General features: G+C 49.5%; 10 protein-coding genes across 10 annotated transcripts, besides 8 other annotated features; 1 reads left to right on the top strand and 9 right to left on the bottom strand.

Annotated features, from left to right (window-relative positions):
* TraAM80_05159 (uncharacterized protein) lies at window positions 1–1,737 on the bottom strand (the record flags this gene model as incomplete). The annotated part of the gene is made up of 1 exon (XM_029382052.1): window positions 1–1,737. A coding segment is annotated over one exon (1,737 nt), but the record flags the coding sequence as incomplete, so codon positions are not given.
* A 77-nt stretch (window positions 1,738–1,814) lies between these two features.
* Window positions 1,815–1,837: a microsatellite.
* A 554-nt stretch (window positions 1,838–2,391) lies between these two features.
* On the bottom strand, window positions 2,392–3,285 carry TraAM80_05160 (putative RAB-interacting protein; the record flags this gene model as incomplete). The annotated part of the gene is made up of 1 exon (XM_029382053.1): window positions 2,392–3,285. One exon carries the CDS (start codon window positions 3,283–3,285, stop codon window positions 2,392–2,394), a length of 894 nt encoding a protein of 297 aa, XP_029238102.1.
* A 293-nt stretch (window positions 3,286–3,578) lies between these two features.
* Window positions 3,579–3,608: a microsatellite.
* Window positions 3,609–3,635: a microsatellite.
* A 79-nt stretch (window positions 3,636–3,714) lies between these two features.
* Window positions 3,715–3,750: a sequence feature (A-rich).
* Window positions 3,751–3,791: 41 nt separating this feature from the next.
* TraAM80_05161 (uncharacterized protein) lies at window positions 3,792–4,865 on the bottom strand (the record flags this gene model as incomplete). Its single annotated transcript, XM_029382054.1, has 1 exon — window positions 3,792–4,865. One exon carries the CDS (start codon window positions 4,863–4,865, stop codon window positions 3,792–3,794), a length of 1,074 nt encoding a protein of 357 aa, XP_029238103.1.
* A 1,205-nt stretch (window positions 4,866–6,070) lies between these two features.
* On the bottom strand, window positions 6,071–6,469 carry TraAM80_05162 (transmembrane protein NRF-6; the record flags this gene model as incomplete). The annotated part of the gene is made up of 1 exon (XM_029382055.1): window positions 6,071–6,469. The coding sequence occupies one exon, from the start codon at window positions 6,467–6,469 to the stop codon at window positions 6,071–6,073; it is 399 nt and encodes a 132-aa protein (XP_029238104.1).
* Window positions 6,470–6,656: 187 nt separating this feature from the next.
* On the bottom strand, window positions 6,657–7,064 carry TraAM80_05163 (transmembrane protein NRF-6; the record flags this gene model as incomplete). The annotated part of the gene is made up of 1 exon (XM_029382056.1): window positions 6,657–7,064. One exon carries the CDS (start codon window positions 7,062–7,064, stop codon window positions 6,657–6,659), a length of 408 nt encoding a protein of 135 aa, XP_029238105.1.
* An 819-nt stretch (window positions 7,065–7,883) lies between these two features.
* On the top strand, window positions 7,884–8,225 carry TraAM80_05164 (uncharacterized protein; the record flags this gene model as incomplete). Its single annotated transcript, XM_029382057.1, has 1 exon — window positions 7,884–8,225. One exon carries the CDS (start codon window positions 7,884–7,886, stop codon window positions 8,223–8,225), a length of 342 nt encoding a protein of 113 aa, XP_029238106.1.
* Window positions 8,226–8,982: 757 nt separating this feature from the next.
* On the bottom strand, window positions 8,983–11,373 carry TraAM80_05165 (uncharacterized protein; the record flags this gene model as incomplete). The annotated part of the gene is made up of 1 exon (XM_029382058.1): window positions 8,983–11,373. The coding sequence occupies one exon, from the start codon at window positions 11,371–11,373 to the stop codon at window positions 8,983–8,985; it is 2,391 nt and encodes a 796-aa protein (XP_029238107.1).
* Window positions 11,374–12,039: 666 nt separating this feature from the next.
* On the bottom strand, window positions 12,040–18,501 carry TraAM80_05166 (uncharacterized protein; the record flags this gene model as incomplete). Its single annotated transcript, XM_029382059.1, has 1 exon — window positions 12,040–18,501. The coding sequence occupies one exon, from the start codon at window positions 18,499–18,501 to the stop codon at window positions 12,040–12,042; it is 6,462 nt and encodes a 2,153-aa protein (XP_029238108.1).
* A 483-nt stretch (window positions 18,502–18,984) lies between these two features.
* Window positions 18,985–19,048: a microsatellite.
* A 553-nt stretch (window positions 19,049–19,601) lies between these two features.
* On the bottom strand, window positions 19,602–19,913 carry TraAM80_05167 (uncharacterized protein; the record flags this gene model as incomplete). The annotated part of the gene is made up of 1 exon (XM_029382060.1): window positions 19,602–19,913. The coding sequence occupies one exon, from the start codon at window positions 19,911–19,913 to the stop codon at window positions 19,602–19,604; it is 312 nt and encodes a 103-aa protein (XP_029238109.1).
* A 112-nt stretch (window positions 19,914–20,025) lies between these two features.
* Window positions 20,026–20,057: a sequence feature (A-rich).
* Window positions 20,058–20,108: 51 nt separating this feature from the next.
* Window positions 20,109–20,133: a microsatellite.
* Window positions 20,134–20,306: 173 nt separating this feature from the next.
* Window positions 20,307–20,332: a microsatellite.
* Window positions 20,333–20,545: 213 nt separating this feature from the next.
* Window positions 20,546–20,902, bottom strand: TraAM80_05168 (RNA-binding protein; the record flags this gene model as incomplete). The annotated part of the gene is made up of 1 exon (XM_029382061.1): window positions 20,546–20,902. The coding sequence occupies one exon, from the start codon at window positions 20,900–20,902 to the stop codon at window positions 20,546–20,548; it is 357 nt and encodes a 118-aa protein (XP_029238110.1).
* Window positions 20,903–20,976: the final 74 nt, after the last annotated feature.

Raw genomic sequence — 20,976 nt, forward strand, 5'->3', positions numbered from 1 at the left:
AGGTGTGTCGCCTGTTGCCTGCGGCCTTTCCTCTATACCTGACGTGTCGTCCGCTGCGGCATCCTCATCGGCGACCATTGGGTAGGTCTCCTTCACGTCGTCTTCTTCCGCGTGCTGCTCAGGCTCCGCCAGCAATTCCTCTGCCTCATTCGCGTTCGCAGTGCACGCATCATCGGCCTTTGCATCTAAATCCTCCGCGTTTTCGTGAGTTTCTTGTTGTTGGATCCTCATTTTCTGTGCACGTTCCCCAGATCGCCTTATGCTTTTGTTATTCACCAGTGCTACTTCCCTCACCTGCTCAACTTGTTCTTGGTTGAGAGCCACGGCTACTCCTTCAGTCACAGGCGCGTGGCTCCCTCCTGCCATGGCGGGGGTCACAACTACAAAATTTAGTACAACCGTCTCTGTATGGGCACACAACGCCTCGGCCTGCACGGCCGTCTTCACCTCAACTCCATTGACCGCCATCAGGCTGACACGCCCACGGTAATCCGCAAAGAATCTTCTTGCCATCATCGATATTCCTTGCCTGGGCACGCTTCTTACAATCAATCTATCGGTAAAAGCACATTCCCATGGTATGTGTTGATCAGGACGGTGCAATATAAGCGTCGCACGTTGCCCAGAGGACCCCTCGCCTCCTTGATTGGGCATAAGGAAGGCCAGCTGCCGTACACGTGATTGCTTCAACACATCTTCGCCCAGTTGAAGAACAACGCGCTTGTTCCTCTTGGTGGTGTTCTTAAAGATTTCCAAAATATCCTCCCCCCCACCAGGTAATACATCTGGAACTGTCTTTGAGTTTATGGCGACTATTCTGGCTCCCTCGGTAGTGCAGCGAAGGAGTCGATGCAATTCCTCCCCCTCATCGGAGGCGCTGCGAAGCGATGTGTCAATGTCCACTATTTTTCCACTGTGATTGAAGATTAGCCCCCATGAGGATGCGACGTCCGTGCGGTAAAGCACCATTGTTGATGTCTCACGATCGACATGCTGCACTTTCGTCTCGGTGATGGGGGTTTGCGTTGTGTTGGCCTCCACCAGCACCACCCAGTCAGCGAGTTGGTAGTATTGGCGAGAAAGAATGAGCATCATCTGCTCAGCCGCCTCAGGCGTGATCTCCATGAGCTGAACGCACGGAAATGTAACGAGAATATTATCGTAAAAGGATTCAAAATCATTTAGCAGCGTGAGAGTAGTGCGCAACGCAGCCACTTGTTGGGCAGTACGCTTGTCGTTGTGACTGCTTTCCAATTCCATCCTCAGGCGTTTGCGCAACTGTTCGAGAAGCATCTCAACACGTAGTTTTACACTCACCCAAGTGAGTACATGAAGACCCTCCACAATGCCTGCCTGAGGCGCCTTTCGGTGGGCAACGTACTCCGCTAGCACGGAAGTGATCCCCGCCCGGTCCAGTTGCCCCAATACCACTTCCTTATGAAATGACACCAGACCAAAACGAATGATGTCCGCCAGCCCAAGCAGAGCATCTCGCGGTGTCAGCAAAACCTCCGATTCCCTTTGACAAAGGTCGTTTAGGTGGGCCATCACGGTAGCAATGCGGCGCGCCACGAGAAAGGTATGCGGCTCCTTGGGCAACGGAGGCTGATTAATCGGGCTGTTCGTTGCGTATAGCAGCTCTGCCGCGGCACCCCACTGATGCAGTCTCTGCGATGTCGTCATACCATCTTCCATGCAGATGACAGGGTGACTCTTGCGTGGTCTGCTCTTGGACATAATGGCTCAACCAACCTTCTTGATCAAGTGCACTGAAGATGTACAAAGCCACGAAATTTTTTTAAAAAAACAAACATATAATAATAGTAATAATTATAATGAAGCAAATCACCAGTATTGCAATAACACCACACAAAGGGAAGAATGGGGCGGGAAACGCTGGGAGACTCCTGGTGCTTCTTTTTCCTCCTGTTTTCTCCGCGTGTCATTTATGGGCGTCTGTGTGGGGCGGGAAGGGAGTGAAAAAGAACCTCCCCAGAAGGAAGTCCGGCGAACCAAAGCGCTGCGGCAACCCAAAAATGAATCCCTGGCAAAAAACAAACTTAAACATGATGATTCCAACGATAACCACATAGTCAATGAGGACAACAGTGACGTCGCTGCCACTCTGAACACAAAAACCAAAACGTAAAAATCTCACCTCTCACATAAGCTTGTAGAAGAATGACCTTGAAGGAATTGAGTCAAGGAAAAAGAAAGAACAATAACACATATTAGTCAACGCAAACCACCTGCAGCATCGTTGCAAAGTCACCTTCCCGTTTCCCACTTTCTTTCCTTTCCAGTTTCACTTCGTAAAACGTATACAATAATAGTGATGAGCCTCGTTTTTCTTCTTTTTCCTCTCTCTTCTCCGGTGACTTGAGCCTACCTTCACTCCTGTTTCTCCTTCGCCTCCCTCCCCTCAACCTCTTTCTCATTTTTGTGGCTGTGGTGGTAGTTGTATTCGTGGCAACGGTCGCCGCGCCCCCCGTCTGACTCTTTTCCCTCCAGGTACGCCAGCAGAAGCAAGACTAATATAATGATGTACTGCACCATCTTGGGGCGCAGCTTCTCCAACTCTTCGTCGTCAAAGTAGGTCGGCCGACGCAACACCGCATGCGGAAGAACGAGGACGCTGTTAATAAGCAGCACAAGCCCCAGCGTGCGAAGACCATCCCAAAATAGAAAGAGAAGCAGCAAAACAACAAGAAATATATCTGCGAGCCGCCGATACAAGACCGAAAATCCCCCAATATACATCTTTGACCCGCACTTGGGTCGCTTCCTCTCAACTAGGTAGATGCTGTGCACCGTAACCGTGAACACGCAAAGGATTGCAAAGAACAGCGGATCGTACAAAAGGAGAAAAGGTAGCACGACGGTGTAGCAAATCACAACATAATTTGCGGCATAAAATGGAAGGTTTAGGTTTAGGCGGGAAACCACATCCCCAAAATCATTTGGAGGAATAAATTGCTCGCGGTCAAAAAAATCTTTTAGCCACGGAAGTTCCTCCTTATGGAGTTCCTTGATAACTTTCCACACCTGTTGCACGACGTCGCGCAGAATGGAGAGGGCACCACTGACGTTCATTGGATGTTGATATTGTTGTTGTTCCTCCGTTGTGGGAGAAGTCGTTGTTTGGATCTCCGGCAACAGCTCTCCCGCAGTGTAAGAGGATGTGGCTGATAAACTGAATGAGTGCAGCTCGCTACTGCTATTGGTATCGTTGAGATGCAGGGCACCAGTAGTTCCCGCGTCGCCACTCGTCTGGTCTTTCTCCATTCCGTGAGCAAGTACCTCGTGTGGAGCACGACAGGTCAACAAACCAAGTACTTGATATACCGATGGACCTGCATGTGCGCGCCAGAAAGAAATAAAAATAGAGATAAAGAGAACAAGAGAAAGATGCCACATACGCATACCGAAATAGAAATGGAGCAGTGACGGCGGTGATAGAAGCGTCACTGACAGCCTCCAATTTGTCGAAGCAAAACGACCACAATAAAAACTTGCAAGGCAGAGAAAAACATATGTCATCACAATATACTGTGGAGTTCTTCCCCAAGTGTAAGGTGGAAGCAAGAACAATTCTAAAAAGAAACATGACAACAACAACAAAAAAAAAAAGAACACTGGAGAGGAAGAAAACCTTGCATTGACAAGGGAACAATAGAAAAAGTAAAAGATGTGTATGTGCGACATTCCCTACTTACAAAAAAAAACTAAATGAAACAAAAGCAAATACAATTCTCAGTCTCTCCCCCCACCCTGCATTATCACCTTCACTACTATCCGTTATGCCACGACGACCTTAGATTGCCAAGCTCAGTGCCGGAGTACTCCACAGGCTCCTTCGCCCCGTAAACGCCTTCCGCCACATTTTGTGTAAGTGAGTCCTCTCCAAAGAGCTCATTATTCCTTTCGTCATCACTGCCAGATGCCACGAGAGTGCGTTGGAGAAACGGCAGTTGCGGAAAAAAGCGGTGCGCGATGTGCCGGAGGTACATCGCCTTCACGTCGCATAGCGGGCCCGGGTTCAGCAGTAACTCTTTCAAATCCGTAAAAAGACGGTGTGGGTGGGGGGTTGCCCGGAAACGGAGACGGCTTAGCCACCATGCGCAGCGATGGGAGAAGCTGGTCGCTTTTGCAGCTCGAGCGTTGTCGCGAAGCGAGTTAGAGCGGAGCGACAGTGATGGAGAATGACTTCCACCACCCCGGCTATTGTGAAAAGAATCGTCGTCGCCAGCTCTATTCAGAAACCTTAGTGCCCCGCGTTCGAGGCAGTGACATAACAAAATGAGAATCTCCATAAGCTTCGGTAAAAGACCAATCAGACAATTTTGTCGCCGGCTCAGCTGCAGCGTGCACGTGTGCCGGAGGAACGCGATAATGGGGCGTGTCACTGGGTCAAGTCGCCGCGAATATGGATGAAGGACAAGGGCGGTTTCCGCTATAATTTTCAAGCTGTCCAGACTCACACCGTCCATGATCCGAAGTGACGTTGAGGAGATGTGCAAATCCGTCCGCGCCTCCCGCGCGTCTTCCTCAGCGGTGGTGACAACGCTGGAAGGACGACGTGGTAACTCCGTGGCATCCGGCAGGACAACGCGGTAACACTGCTGCCACACGTACTCTACCATGCGGTAGCGTAGCACAAGCGGCAGCTCGAGTTCCAAGCGGAGGGAGTCTACCGTTTGGTGAACCAAACAGCCATGTTCCAATAACGACAAGTTTGAAGGCAGATGCCCCTCGTCACGTGAATTGTTGCTCTCCGTGCTTTTTCTGATGTTTGCGGGCCACACAGCTGTCACCAAGGCGTAGGCAAACGACACCCGTTTTTCCTGTCCCTTGTTTCTTGTCATTCCCCAAGCACGGAGTACACCCTGCCACCCCTGCCGTAGCCAATAATAAGCTCTGCCTCCACCGCAGCATCTCAGCATCAAAGAAGTGAAATAAAAAGTTGAAGAACAACAACAACAAGAAAAAAATGCGTGTTGCAAAGCAGTCCAGACACACACACACAACTAAAACAAATAATAATAACAATAACCGAAAAAGCGAAAGAAACACCGATACATAAAGTTATAGCTTGAGGTATCTACAGTTAATTATATAAATATTTGTATATGTGTTGCGATGGGTCGCACCTCACGTTGTACTCACGCCTCGTAGCGGGATCGAGTGAACCGAAGCTTATCAAGCGGAATCCAACTCTCTGCGTTCTGCCTCGTCACCACTTCTCTTACCTGCAGATCCACCGAAGAGCCTTCCCATACTTCCTTTTTACATTCAAGTAGTTCCAGTGCACCCTGCCACTCCCCCTCAACGCGTAATGCACAGAGGGCAAAGAGGACAGCAAGTGGCGGATTGTGCACGCTGACGTCCTTCATGGATGCAAGAACCTCCAACCACCGTCCGCCCCGAGCCACACAAGCGGCAACGTAACCTACTCAACTTTAAATGCCGCTGCAACTCGGAGTTGTTGCTGTGTGTATACGAAGTGACGGAGGACTTGGGAATAAGCAGCAGGGAGTCCCACCACTCTAGACATGCTCTCCATTCTCCTAATCGTTGTAGCGTCAGAACCAATGGGACTGCGGAGGAAGGAGTGAGCTGGCCTCGCAACGCCGGAGTAGCAAGAAGCAGATTAGACAACTTCAGCGAACGCATGGTATTCGCGGCCTCCGTTATTGCCTTCACACTACTCCGTCAAGTGGATTCTACGTGATGCCATGAATTTGCTGACCACATCAATTGTTTCGTGCTGACGTCCTTGCCACAAGAAGCGTTACCACCATGTAAACAAACGCTTGCACAATAAACAAAAAAAAAATATCATTGCGATCACGTCATAACTGCAGGCGTTGCCAAATCCTGTGACAACGGGTGTCGCTACAAAGGCGGCCGGCATCAACCTTGAGAGGCCAGACCATAAGCGGTGTGTGAAGATGGGGCGCAACATATCACCGTACCCAAAGAGAAGCGAGATGCGGTGCCATCAACGGGCACAGCGCAAAATACCACGGAAAAAGAATAAGCGTTTCATACGCTATCACTCAGACACCAATTAAAAACCCCGTCCATCATCCCGGTGAATGACCCACGCGCTGAGAACACAGAACAATGTGATGGCAAGGACACACCAGACAATAAAAATCCCTTTCCGCCGCATTCGCAGGCGTTCCAAAAGGCAGTAACTTACCCTGTCCACTGTGACAGCTCCCTCATGAATACGATACATCATTTTAAAAAAAATCAATCCAAACATGCTCAGCATCTCCGCACGCTGCCGCAGCGCTTCATATAAATAGTGGAACACTGCCCCAATAATAATAATAAACATGAGAGGTGAGTATTGATACACGATTCCCAGAGGTAATGCGTGGTGTGAGACGATACTAGGACTCAGAAACACAAGTCGCTGACGCGGCAACTCAACATGCCGCAACAATGCGCTTCCCACCATTGTAAGAACGGGTAACGGAAAAAAATATACGACGATGCAAATGCTTCCCAAGAAAACAAGTCAACAGTGCCACCAATTGAAATTCAAGCACCACGTAATACGAACATGGGAAACAATGTTCCTTTTCATCGATAGGGAGAATGTTATTAACGAGAATGAAATTTGTCCACAGGTACTTCATTACAATTTAAATATGGCAAAAGAGTGTGCAAAAGATCCCCCAAAAAGGACCATGGCCACCACCCGACACAGCGTTTGAAAAAAAAAAAAACATCAAGACGGCAAATGAGACGGGGGTAACACTTGCAAGGTTGGCAATGAGATACTTGGCGTACCACAAAGTATATTCAACAAGAATCTGACGACACGTACGCCGTGTCGCCGTCACAGGGGTGGTGAGGAAAGTCATAAGTAACTCCTCAAAAAGATGAAGACGATGTAACGCCAGGAAACCAGCTATAAGAAGAAACGTTCCAACAGTAAAAGCAGCAAATGCCTCCTCCTCAAGAAAGGCATAAACAAAGTTCACCCGAGGCAAGTCCACATTCTCCATAATGAGAATCTGCCGTGCATACCAAACTAAGCTAAAGATCATAACCCACATCCACACAAGTACCCGTCAGCTGTTAAATAAATTTAAATTCACCTGGGGCTTTGGGGAATAACAACATTGACGAAAGCTGCTAATTAGTCATAGACACAACACGGCACAATTCACAAAGGATCGAAGGTCAGGCACGCCTGGGATTTCTGCCAGAAGTCTCTGCAAACTTCTATGTGACCAAGGTGCCTCCGTGGTTTATTCCAAAAAAAGATAAAAAAATGCCTGCCCCTCGCCGAGTACCTTCACTACTCACAGGTGCCGTGACAGTGGCAGGTACCGTTGCTGGTGTTGCCACAGCTGTTAGAACCTCTTTGTGCCTGACAAACAATCTGTGAAATGGTTTTGGCTTCCAACATGCGGTCCTTTCATCTTCCGTTGCCTGCACATAGAATGAATGTGAAGACTCACTACTGGTGCCAGCCTTACCTGCGTCAGACAGGCCTACAGAAGCAAGTAATGGCCGGGAGACATCTGTGGTAAATGTGGAATAGCCTATTCGATGATTCTCTGTGAGGTGTTTCTGGGCAAAAATGTGAATTTTCCTCGTTATGCTTTGAACACAAATTGGTGGCAACTTTTACTTTTGGTCTCTAGAAGTACCACACTGGGGGTTGTAACACCCGCACAACGGCCTCATCGGATCCCATCATCACCACTTTCAATGAGACACTACGGGCGGTGATTTCCAAGCAGTAGTCATGGAGTGTTGCCGGCAGCACAAGCTGTGCAAGGAAGCCTATGATTACCACGGAAACTATACTCTGCACATCCATCTCCAAAAATGAAGAATAAATACAAGGAACACAATTGATGTATTGCGCCAAGCTGTCTGACATCTGTGACGCGTGTGTGTCACCACTACATATGATTTCACAGTGGTTACAAGTACCATTTCAGCATGGGATCCACCACCACGTGCCGCACAATTTCCAAAAGCATCATACAGGTAAAAGGCAGGCAGTATCCAAGGAGACTCGAGATGTCCCAGTTGGACGTTGTGAGGAAGAGTACACCGTACTGTACTCCGTTCTCATTGGGGCATCCAGCGTGGCTCCCCTGCATACCTGGAGTACTGCCCGAGGCGCAAACAATAAGCTCCGTTTGGCCACAAAATGGCTTCGCTATTACTGGCCAGAGCAACAGCTACACTGACCACCATCCCTCGCCACCACTAGTACTACAAGCCAGTACAATTTCGTCAGAGGAAGAAATAACTAATATTTTTGAGAACAGAGCTGCAAACACGAGCCATAGTAGGATAGATACGCACACGCGCATACACTTTTTCTTTTATCCCCCTCGCAGGAGTAAGGCCAAAGACGCATGAATATCATAAGACGAGGAAGAGAACCAAAAAAAAAAAAAACTCATTCCTCACTGTCGCCTGCACCACGCAGCATACGTGGTGCAGATGCCTGGAGAGCAAAAAGGAGCTACGCATACCTGCAGCAAAACAGAGGAAGCGAGACAAAAAGAAAAAAAGACCCAAAAAAAAACAACAACAACGATTAACACTGAAACACACAGATGCAAAACAAAAACAAAAAAAACACTTACGAGAATTATGTCCGCTCTCTCGCTATCTGTGTTCATTCACGATGCTACTGCTCTATGGGGAAATGTCAACAAAGCATGCTCAGGGTGACACGTATCGCATTGAATAAACGTAACTTCAGGTAAGGGAGTGCAGGTACGCCAGCAGGAAGGAGATGAATCTGCGACCTGGGCTCACTTCTCACTCCCATATTTATCTCGTTTTTTCTTTTATGTTTTCCTTCTATTTTTACAGCGACAAGAGCCACAAGCAGGCATAGTATTGATTCTTTTTCTTTTGATTTTACTACCTCTCTCTATCCTTTACTTAGCGTTGCTTCCTCCTCCAGTCTATTTCTATGGAGTGTGATTTAAGTTACTCCTGCGTGATGGTGACAACATCGCCATCCTGCAGATTGTAGTGCATCAATGGATGCCGATCCAACAGAAACGAGCCGTGGGCCTGTAACACACATCGTGTCAAAGGTATCATGGTCTTCTGTTGCACCAGAGCACGAAGTTTTAGTACCCTTTCAGTGGCAGGCAGACGCACATCCCAGCGAAAACCCTTATCTTTGTACACCATCACAAGGCGTACGACTTCATCCCGCGCGATGATGATTACTTCTGGTGCAGCAACTTCACTCTTTCCGAGACCGAGCTCGGTGGTTTCCAGCCTGCACTTAGGGTCGAGTGCCACACCCCCTGTCCGCCACTCCTGGCATGCTGCACGAATGCCTGTGCTGTTCTGAACCATCAGCATCACGTCAGAAATGGTGTCATTCACATGCGCCGTAACACTGAACGCCTTGTTGCTGTGTTGGACACGAGCTATAAATGTACGCCAAACCCCTTCATCGTGTGGCATCGCAGCTTTTGCGGTTGCCGTTGTTGCAGCTGCTTGTCCCACCACTGCGGCCGCCGCAGCTTTGCTGTTATTATAACTAACGGTACTTGTTGCGGGTGCTGCATGGGTCTTCGCATTGGGCCCTTCCGCCTTGAACAGTGCTGACATCTGTGTAGGTTGCAGCGTGGGGGACTGAGCCACATCACTGCCACGCCCTGAACGTTCTTCACTCACCGTGATAGGCACCCCAAAGGCGTACCACATTGCATAATTATGAATAAAGTACCGCACAAAGTCTTCAAAAATGACATACGTAGTGTCGCCAAAGATATCTACCACGCGGCGTCGCACCTCCATCTCAGGCATTTCAATGGTACGCCCAATAAGAGCGTGTTCAAGTATAAATATCACGTCATCCCTTGCAATGGCTTGTTCCATGTCGCAACGAAGCGCAAAAAAACAAAAGCGCGCCGCCTCCAGCGGTGTCATAGTCCTTACATGAAACGTACAAGTGACAAGAAACTGCCTTAGCTCATTTGGAGAAAACCCGGGTTCTGCCTGGTTAAAAAACACAGATAGAACACGCGCCACACCAGGATCAAGTGCTGCGCGTCCCATTATTACATCCAACAAATGCCGCACATGCACCATGGAAGGGTTCGCCTCCATAATACAGTCTCGCTTCCATCGCCGTTCCGTCGCTCGTGTGATATGCTGATCTGACTCCCAGAAAATCGGTTGATAGGCTCCAGGTGGTACATCCGGTGGTGGTCTACCCCAATCCCTCGCGACATGCGCGTACTGCGCCTGGTGCGCTGGATCATTAATGAGACCACAGTATTCCTCTGCACACATGGGCGTTTCGCCTCCCAGTGGCTGGCGTACCAATCGGATGCAAGCAAAAAGAAGTCCCAAGTCCGTCCCGCGGGCGGTGCGCACAGCAGTCGTCCACCACACATCGCGCTCCATAGCGAATGAAGCCATGGGTTGTATGGGCAACGTCACCGCCACATCGTAGGCGTTGGTGTGGTTCATTGCGTTCTGAATGGTGCAATGAATAATTGCCCGCTCAAGCTGAGTTGCGTTCTGTATTGTAAGAAATAACGGGTTAGCCCCGTCAAACACGAAACGATCCTGCCCCCCAAACTCTACAGAGGTAGTATACTGGGTGCCACGTTGGTATGTGTGGCCCGGCACAAGCCACGTCGCTCGAAGCACCAGTCCCACAGGGAACATTGGCTGATTCACAGATGTCGGTGACGCAGTGATGAGGGCACCTCCGTGCGGGGAAAGTGAGACGTCCCACGATACCGTCACAAAGCCAAAGTCATCCATGCCACATTTTACAAGTTTTGCCACATCCTTTTTAAACAGCGGATCAAACTTGTCGTGTGCGTTGCGTGGCTGTAGCATGAGACGTACCGGCTGTGTGGATCTGCTCGGGGCATGCAACATAAATGGACACACTGCCTGGCCGTAAGCCTCACCCTGCGCATCCTCCAATGTGATGATAACGCGCTGTTCCACACCTTGTTCATCCTCAAGCGTGTCAGTCGTTAAGCCCATCTGTTTTTGCACTCTGGCCAGTGATCCCTTTCCGGTCGGACAGTGAACCCTCGCACCGGGAACCAAAAAACGCAAAGTCTCATTAAAGTTTGGTTTTGACGTAAAGTACTGCCGCCGCGTGAAGGCGACATGATGCTCAGTTGCAACAGTACTCGTTGTCATCGACCTGCCTCCAGCAGTCGCGCCACGAGCAGGCATTGTCTTGCGCAGCGTGGACACACTCAGCTGCGCCGCAGGGTCACACTGTAGCAGCCGTGCAGTAGGAAGAAAAGCTCCGTGTATTGTTAGCTCTACATTGCTGTCAAACTCAATCTTAAGCGGCGCGCTTGCCTCATCGGCCACAGCCGCGCTCATCGCTCGTAGCAGACCAAATGAATGAGTTTGAAAAGGACTCAACCAAATCAAAAAGCGAAGAAGAATAAAAAGGGAGACGGCATGAACCAGCGGTGGTTGAAGCAGCTATACAACTCCCCCTCTCACCCCCATCACAGGGGCAAAAGAGCAAATGGGTGAAAAAGGAGGAAAGAGAGTGCCAACCAACACGGAAGAAAAAGGCGGAGGACTTGACAGCACGCTTCATTCCCCACCGCTTTGGAAGAAAGTATACCCTCCATGTACTTCTTTGCAACTTCTCGGCACGTTGCGGTCGCATGCCTCTTACCATCATGTCAAACGCATAAAAAAAAAAATTGAGCACCTTTTCTCTTCTCCTCTTCACCAAAGTATACAGAAATGTGGTTCGACCAAAATAGACAAAAAAAAACGCTGCAGCTAAGGGGTTCTCGCGTGCACCCACCCACCCAGAGGGTCAGAAGTACGCAGAGAGGAGGAGACAGAAAGAGAGAAATACTTTGAGAAAAAAACAAAAGACGCGCGAAACAAAACGTCGTCAGAGAGACTGGTACACACATAAACACACAGAAATAGATTTTTTTTTTTTAGCACATCGACAACCTCCTTTCCATCCATATGCGCGTGATTCCTCTTCCCGGTGCCTTGCACATTTCATTATTTTCTTCTTCACGATGCCCCAACCAGCGTAAGTGAAGCCCAAATAAGCGGGGGAAACTGTAAACGCCGCGCTGCCTCCTGTGTCATGCGCAACGCCAGTGCGTATGGGTAACGCATACGCCACTCAAGCGCAAGCCGAAGCTTCTCGAGATACATTAGAACAAGCCGCTGATGGTCCTCCGTGATACTCGCACCAGACAAAAGATCGATCCGTAGGACGCGGCGACAGCCATGATCAAGGCATAGTCGTGCCGCCACTCCTGGCTCCTCAATCGATGTGGCAATAGAGGCATCATTCGTAACAACTACAAGATTAAGCGACTCCGAGAGATACGGACGGCCGCGTGTCAGATCTTCCAAACGCACCATGCCATCGGCAACTTTAAACATGTGCTTAACAGGATCGCACAGCACCATTAAGGCCCGGGCCGAAGGTGACGAGAAGGCCGATATTATTTCCTTACGCGTACATCCAGTAAATGAGGTCCAGTGATAAAAAGTGCAGTGGCGGCATTTCTCTGGGCTCTGATGCGCCGCTGCAGAACCGAGATGCGGGCCATCCAGCGAGGCAGTGACAGAGCTCCTCGTAGTTGCCACCGATGACTTACGAGAGGCCACAACATCTGCTCGCAGGTTCCCTGACGACACAGAATCCACTAATGATATGCAGCGCACCGTCTTTTCTGGGAGAAACACACAGATATCTTCCTGTGGGGCGTTAAGGAAGCATGGATCTTCCTCGTGCTGCATGCTGCTAAGAAATTGCGCAACACATGGTGCCACGACCATTGTGAACTGCTGGCCCAAGGGTTCAGCGGTCACACCAGAGCCATGCAGCGCAGGGAAAGGAACGTGCAGCAAAGTCGGGTCAAGAATAAAAACAAAACATTCAGCCTCATTATTAAAGCAGTGAGCCATGCGGAGCGTGCCTCGAATAGGGGACCAGAGATCTTCATGCAGATCATGCAAGCATTGCTGGAATTCCTCGTTTGCAACTGCTGATTCGGCCGCTAGATCTGGTATACCCAATGAGACATCTACAGAACCAGCCCGACTTCGTCGTGTAAATGAACCAAGTGAGGAGGCAATTGCCGAGAGTCGATTTTCCTTACGTTCTCCCGATGAATACAGTAACGAGTCAGCGCATGCCAAAGATGCTGCTTCTCGTGTTGAAGACGGTGCCAGCTGTTTCTTGTGAAAATCCTTCAGGGCGTATGCCTGCACAGAGCGTCTAAGAAAAAAAGAACGTCTGGCGGGGCGAACAATGGCAACATATTGCGTGGCGAACTCCAAAAAGTAAAATACAAACGTGCATCGCGGAAATGCCAAGAGAGCAAGGTCAACCGCGTCAGCTGGGTTGCGTGGAATTAAGCGCTGACGCATCTGCAGTGGCATGAGTGACAGCTGCGTGACTGTTTCTATGATCTCTAGAGCCCGGCTAAAACAAAGTGTCTGTACTCTTGTATCTGCAGAGGATGGAGGTTCTAGTACGGTCTCCGCAATATCCACTTGAGCCCGCTCAGGTGATGCAACAATCTCGCCTTCTACAAATGCTGGGCGTTTACACAGCGAGACCTTTGCAATCGAGGTCGTAAGGGACCGCAGGTGCGGCGTTGTTGTCGATGCCGTGGATGCTACCGATCGTGCAGTGGACTTCTCGACAGGAGCTGAAATGTCGTCTATCCGACCCGTGCGCGTCAGCGTCACCTTTTTGCTGTTGCTGGTGGTTGCGGGAGTCCCACCGTCAAGAATGGCGATGAGATCTGAATCGAAGGAGTTATTTGACACTACTTCTTCATCATCATCGTCATCGTTGTCGCCGTTAAAACAAAACCCCTCGGTATCCCCCTCTTCTCGTAAGGCATATGTGCCAGTGCTATTACCACTTACACCAGCGAACTCCTGTACTTTCCTTAGACGTTTTTCTTCCTCCCGCATAAGAACATTAAGATCCCCACTCACAGCTTTCACCTGAAACTCATCGCCACCAGTTGCGCTATTGCTAACAGCAGAGGATGTCCCAGGGTTGGCCTTGCTGCTGGAGAGGCGACTGGTCTTCTCTACAAGCAGCACTTCCTCGTCGTTCAGATAAAAATGGTGCACAAGCCAGCGTGCCGAGTCTGCTACCGCATTGCGATCCTCTGAATTTATCTTTGAAACCTTTGAAAAGGCTGAAAGAGCAATTTCATGATGCCGCTTCGCCTCAAAAATCCGTTGACATGTGGCATATGCCAGGGCAAGAACGGCATTGGCATGCCCCACTTCAACCAAATTCCGCGCCTGACGTGCTTCACTGTCCCAAATCATGAGCACATTAATCGCCTTTTGTACCTCTCCATCTCCAAGAAGAGCACGAGCTCGTGTATTAAACAAGATTCCTTTCCATTGCCGACAGTTGCATTGGACTTTTTCCCGTTCGTCAAGGGCTTCAATACATTCCTTGTACTGTCCAAGATGCAAGTAAGCGCCAGCCAGGGCCTCCAGCGCAAAGCGTTTATCTGCAGCAGCGTCCACACCCTCCGCGCCGGATGCCAATGTATCCAATTCCTTTGCCGTAATAATCACATCCGCATACTTGCATTTCGCACGTTGCGCAGCAATGATGTTGCGCATGGTTTCACGACTGATCTCCTGATCCTCATACCCCTTTGCAAGCGCACTCACTTTTGCCCAGTGCGCTTCCGCCTCCCCAGTCTCGTCTGTAGCTGTATACAGTCTGGCAAGTCGGATATGGGCGTTGTACAATAACAGCGCATCACCCGCCTCTGAGGCGTAATCCAAAACCTGACGATAATAGTGAATGGCCGTTTTAGGCTTTTTTAGCGCGGAGTATACCTCAGCAAGCTTTGCAAAAACCAGTGACTCCCCTACAAAGTAATTATTCCATACTCTTTCCCGTTCCTTTTCAGTGTCTATCAGATACGATTTACTGCTATTGGTATATCCATGCATGTTTTCACCATGCCTATCAGCATACATGGCAAGAGCGTTTGAATATTCTTGCAGTGCTTTTTCCCATTCACCTAGCATGGCCCAGGCATCACCACAAGTGATCGTAATAGTAGGCTGCAGTGCATTCACCGTAAGCAAGGTTTCAGTAAGAAGTCGTTTGTTCACAAACAGCATTGTCTGAAATTCCTCTTTCAAGACCGTCGCCTTAAGTTGAAAGATCGAAAGCTGTGTGCTTGCCCACAGTTTCACTTCTTTCAAAAAAATTCGCACACGTGTGATTTCGCGACATGCGCGTTCCCCGTCAAACTTGCTTAAACACTGTGTATGAACATCATACGCTTTGAACTTCAACTGGAGTGTCTCTATGCGCTCCTCCAGATCCCGGGCTGAGATGAGCTGCGTGGGATCCGGTAACGCATCGGACCACAAAGGTGGGCGGACAGAGGCTGAGTTCAATTTGTCCTCAATGAGCGGCTCCAGTAGAAGTGCGGCCTTCTTGGGTTGTCCAAGACGCAACAGTGCCCTTGCGGCCACGACGAGGGAAGCGGTGACGTCGACCAGTGTGCGACTAGAGGGGGGCTTCACTTTAGAGATGCAGCGTTGCAGCGCATTTTGCGCTGCATACGCGCTGTTTACCGCATTACTGAGCTGCTGACGGCGACACCGGACGTTAACTTCGTGCTCCGCCTGCAACACGTAGGCAAGGGCGAGGTTGCGTTCGCTTTCCGCCTCGCGGCGAAGCGCGTCCACCTCGCGCTCTTTTGCATTTAAACAGCCTGAATCTGTCCCATCAGGAACAGTAGCATCGGGACCCGTTCCCGTTACCTTCGCTACCGTTGTTGTTGCTGCTGCTGTTGCGGGTAGTGCTGTTGATAAGACCTGGGACATACTCTTTGCGCATTCAACTGCCTGTTGAAAGGCTAGCACCACGCTGCCGTATTGTTTCTCCACTTTAAGTTGTTCGCCCCTTTCCTTCAATGCAGCGTACATGTCCTCATTTCGGCGTGACCGACGAACACATTTTACACACTCCAAGTACTGTTCAAAGTACTTGGCAGTGTTGGTGGTGTCATCCATGCGGTGGTAGGCACGCCAGATGGTCCGAAGAAGGAAAAGCTTTGCACAACGAACGCCATGTTGAAGTGCAGCGTGGCGCACCACAGACGCGCCAGATGCCGAGGTAAACTCATGAAACGCCTGTTCACAAAGTTCAGCCTGTGGAAGGGCGAGCTGGACCGTTTCAAGAATCGAGGTGTCCATGCGAGACACTTCCTGCACCTGTGCTAGCAGCACCATGGAGTTCAAATATTTCAAGCCACATCCGCAGCCCTTCTTCCCGTATAACCATTCCTTCTTGGCATGGGCAAAATGAGCATGGGCAGCCTTGAGAGCGTCAGGATAAATCCCAGTGGCAATGCGTAGCTTCACAAGGGACTCGCGAGCACTTTGTCTGCAAGAAAACGAGCAACCCGCCAGTGAGAATTCACCTTCCTCATGCGCGCAAAGTTCTGCCTCCTGAAGGCGTGGAGTAGAGATGTTTAAACACTGTTCTACACGCAGGTGCAAAACAACGACCCATAGTTGCTGCGTCACAAACGGCAACAAATCTTCTTCAAACGCTGAATGCCTGGATCCAGCCATTGACATAGCGGTCCGTGTGCAGTTTGCATGCATGCAATGCATTGATAATGTGCGGGAAGACTGAATATCCACATCACTTACAGTTGTTACTCTCTCCGGTGATAACTGAGACACGCATGACGTCTTATGTTGGTCCTCCGGCAAAACGTCGCTGCCATTAACCCCGCCTCCCACCACTGAGAGAGCAGTATTGACGCCACCGTACACATCTACACAGATGCTTCGGAACTCAAGTAACTCGACAGGGGCGGAATGACGCTCGTTATTCGTCTCGGTCACTACAGCTGGTTCATGCATTTCATCCCATGCTTTTCGGAGTAACTGCAACGTTTCTTGCCGCTTCTCCTCATTCCAGTACGGCGAACATATGGCATAGGCGGCCATATTATGGCAATGACAAAGATCAAACAAGGGTAAAATAACATCCTGATTTTTTGTCTTCGGTATCATTGAAACAGATGACTGCTCTTCGATATAGGCCACCCAGGTCAGGACGACACTTTGTTCATACACATTCTCCACCTCCTCCAAAAGGTCATCCAGCGCAATGGCATCAACGACGCGTTCCATTAATGAAGTAGTGTGTTGATGGACTGTTTGACCCTCAGAAGTTTTGTTCACCAAGGCTGTATCTGATGGAACCTGCGGCTTACCCTCTGGCAAGGTACTGACGTGGCACTGAGGGTATTGTAGAATACACTGAACAAGTTCATTACCGGAAGCATCATGCAACATCCAGAGTGATATGACAACTTCTGCAGTCTTTCGTTGGCTGGTTCCCAAGGCCCTCATAAGATCTTCGACTACGTTCTCCCAATGCACTGAAATAGCAGATGCCGTCTTTTTTTCAGTAGCTGGTGATAGAAGCTCGACGGATAAGGAAACAAAAGAATCTTGCTGCCTAAGTTGGTGCTGCAAGATGTCTTGCATAATGATCCATGTGGTGAGGGAGTTGACTAAAGCCAACTTCTCCTCATTGTTCCGGAACTTATTCAGTTTGGCCTCATTGTTGGCTTCTCCAATCATTTTAGAACTAGTGAGTGACGCCCCTTTTTTAGACGGGGTCGCTCGTTGAACGGCTTCAAAAGCTGGAATCTCGCCGTCGTCTATCACAAGAGCTGTCAGAGAGGCCTTAGGGCGATCAGAAGGCACCTTGGAAGGTGTTGGAGGAGATAAACCAAGCGGCGTCGTTATTAAGCACGACTGCCGAGACTGCATCATCGCATCAGCGTAAATATAACAGTCCATCTCAAAGAGTAGTTTAACTATTCGATGCAATAACCACCGCCAGGCTTCTTGTGTAATGATCCTTGCGTCATTATTATCCTGGAGATCGTTATTCGGCACCTCAGGCATTAGCGCAGGCTCCTCGGACACCGCTGCCTGGTCTTCGGAGCAATCCACTGCAGTTGCCTGAGCATCTGCTGCGCCTCTCGTCTCACAGACACCAGTCTTCCCTGTCACCTCCTCTGGTACTGCAAGAAGACAAAGTTCAAGCGCGGCCAGCATCTCCTCCCGTTCACGCCTCAATGCATGCATGTACTCCTTCGTGGAGTTTCCACAACAAGTTGGCACTACACTAGCTGACGACTCTGCTGTTGCGGCACACGTGATCATCCCGGAACCCGTGCAATCCTTCTTAGAGTGTGTGCAGGACATGGGTAAAACATTTCTCTCGGCAGATTCCAAAAGACCGACAATATACTGCAATGCGGCCTGCTTGTTTTCAAAGGGTCCCATGGCGCCCTGCCCTTGCGCTCGCTGCTGCTGTTGATGTAATGGAGCTCCTTGCAGAGAAGTGGAGTTGCCATGGTCTCTGTTCTCGGCACCCTTCGTACCACCCTTTCTCCAGAAGTTTGTGAGTTTCCTGAAGTTCATCGACAAAAAACACACACCCAGAAACCCTACAAAAAACAACAACAATCGAGCAATGCAACCCCTCCCGGCCCACACCTACTTTCGATCACTAGCACACTTGGCAAAATAAAAGGAAAAAGAATGGGGCAATAACGCAGTCCCACTCCCCTCCTCTCTGTTTCTTGGTTTTCCCTTTCGCACTCCCCCCTCCCCTCCCCCACCTTGTATGCGCGCGATCTGTGTCGATGGTCGTTATCACGAGCAGTTGCCTGCAAATTGAACGGGTGAGAGTGCACTGGGGCTAGCAAAAGAAAGATGCTTAGAGAATGCACACAAAGAAGAGAGAGGGTGCACCAAAAGTGGGAGTTGCAGAGCGGTGTGAGCAAAGAGAAAAGGAGTGCACAAGCTACGCACATAAAGGAAAGCAGCAACTACGCCGGCAAAAAAAAGTTCTCACGATCAATCAAAAACATTCTACACACAGATTGAGGGAACAAGAGAAGATCTCTCTCTCTCACTTTCCCTACCTCTATTGGACTCTCACCCTTATTCTTTCTCTCCCTCTTCTTAATTTTCTTAATATTTGTGTATGTGATGCCGCGCCCTATTTGCCTTCCTTCACTGTGTTGACTCTTAACTCTCCCTTCGTTCGCAAACCCCGTCCTTTGCCAGAATGTAAGCGTATGTGTATTGCTTTGATTTATCCTTTACTACGACGACCTAAACACAGAGGACTAAAAAAGAAAATGACATGCGAAATTCCATTCCCATAAACAAGTATATGAGGGAAGTTGAAGCACAACAGGTAAACCCCATTCACCGACAATGGCAACAACACGTAGGTTGGGGGGTGGGGGGAGAGAGAGACGAAATACCAACAACGTCAGCCAAAGCAAGAAGACGCAAGAAGACGCACATGCACACAAACGCACCTAAAAAGGGAAACTCTGGTGTTATGATAATCAGCGTCATTATATTTCTCTTCATTTTTCCACTCTTCTTAAGGTATTTTTCCTTCCTCTGCCAGGGCCAAGCCGCATACGCAGCACCGACACCGACGCAGGAATTCCTCACTGTCAGCCAACCTACACCTCCGCCATTTTCGTCACACCACTGAGATGCTAGCGCGCCGCCTCTGAGCGCCGCTGCCACACCTCCCATGGCCGTACTTCATGCGCCTCACGCGCCACATGGTCGAGATAAACAACAGTGCCGTGGTACACAACTTTTTCCCATCCAGGGGGCAGTGGTTCCCCGTCGCTGGGGCAAATCGCGGCGTAAAGCGCCTCTTCCGAGATTTCATCCACACTCTGCAACGGTGGGACGCCGAGCTCAGTGACAGGCGTTCGGTTCTCCGTCCTGGGACGACTGCTTCGCTCCTCCACGTTCTCGGGGGAACGCTCGCGGTGCACCGGGAAGCCACGTCGAGACATTGCTACGCACAGGCAAAGACACAAGACGAGAAACCCGACAGCTACTGAAGGGCACTGACTAACACCCCCCCACTTCCCTCACACCGTAAACACACGTGCATCAACAAACAGGAAAAAAAAATAAATAAAACAAAAACACTAAAAGTTACCAACCCCTCAACAACGCAACAGGAAACAATCCACAACTAAATGGTAATATATAAACATATATATATATATACCAAAATCAAACAAAAATAGGAAAACACAAACCGGCACACCTACTCTCCTCTCAACGCGAGCAACTTCAGCAAATTATCATAAGACTGTTAACCCTTAATTTGTACACATACGCCTTTTCAGTCTGGAATCACAGCGTACAAGCATGTAGCAGAAAAGAAAGCCTGGCCGTCCAAAAAAAAAAACACAAAAAAAAACAAGTACAAGTGTTCTCAATCACATCCTCAATAAAGCAATGTATACATATCGCAACACCTACCAATAAAATCAACGGCAAACCAAGAATAACCATTAGAACACGTCGTAAGCACCACTTCCTCATCACTGCACAGACTAACACAGTCATCATCGTGAATGAACCAACGCATTTTGCCTACCTACAACGCGTCTCTTGCTCCTCCAAAGTATTCCGTTCATCGCTGAATTTTCCGTTCAGGCGGGGCAGGGTTCGCACTATTTTCGCGATGAAGCCTAAGGGCATGCTCACGACCGTACTCCGAAATTACCTCGGACTTTCCGCAGTACGATACCTGCAGTGGCTTCTCCCGCTCCATGTTATAGCGGTTGTGGAGAGCCATGATCGCACAGTCGGCCTCCACCGTGGAGGCAAACTCCACAAATGCACTGCCCTTGCTACGACCGGTTCCTCTATCGCGAAGTATATTTACGTGAAGCACCTTCCCGTAGAAGTCAAAAAGGGCACAAACATCTTCCTCAGTTGCCTCAAAGTTTAGCTGGCCCACAAACAAACGCGCCCTTCCAGCCACCATAGCCACGGAAAACAGCCACAGAAATGCACTAGCAACAGTTCTGCGCCCCCTCGCCCTTTTGCAAGCGCTTCCAA

The sequence above is a fragment of the Trypanosoma rangeli genome (assembly GCF_003719475.1).
Source record: "Trypanosoma rangeli strain AM80 chromosome Unknown Tra_15.4_contig_00163, whole genome shotgun sequence".
NCBI lineage: Eukaryota > Euglenozoa > Kinetoplastea > Trypanosomatida > Trypanosomatidae > Trypanosoma > Trypanosoma rangeli.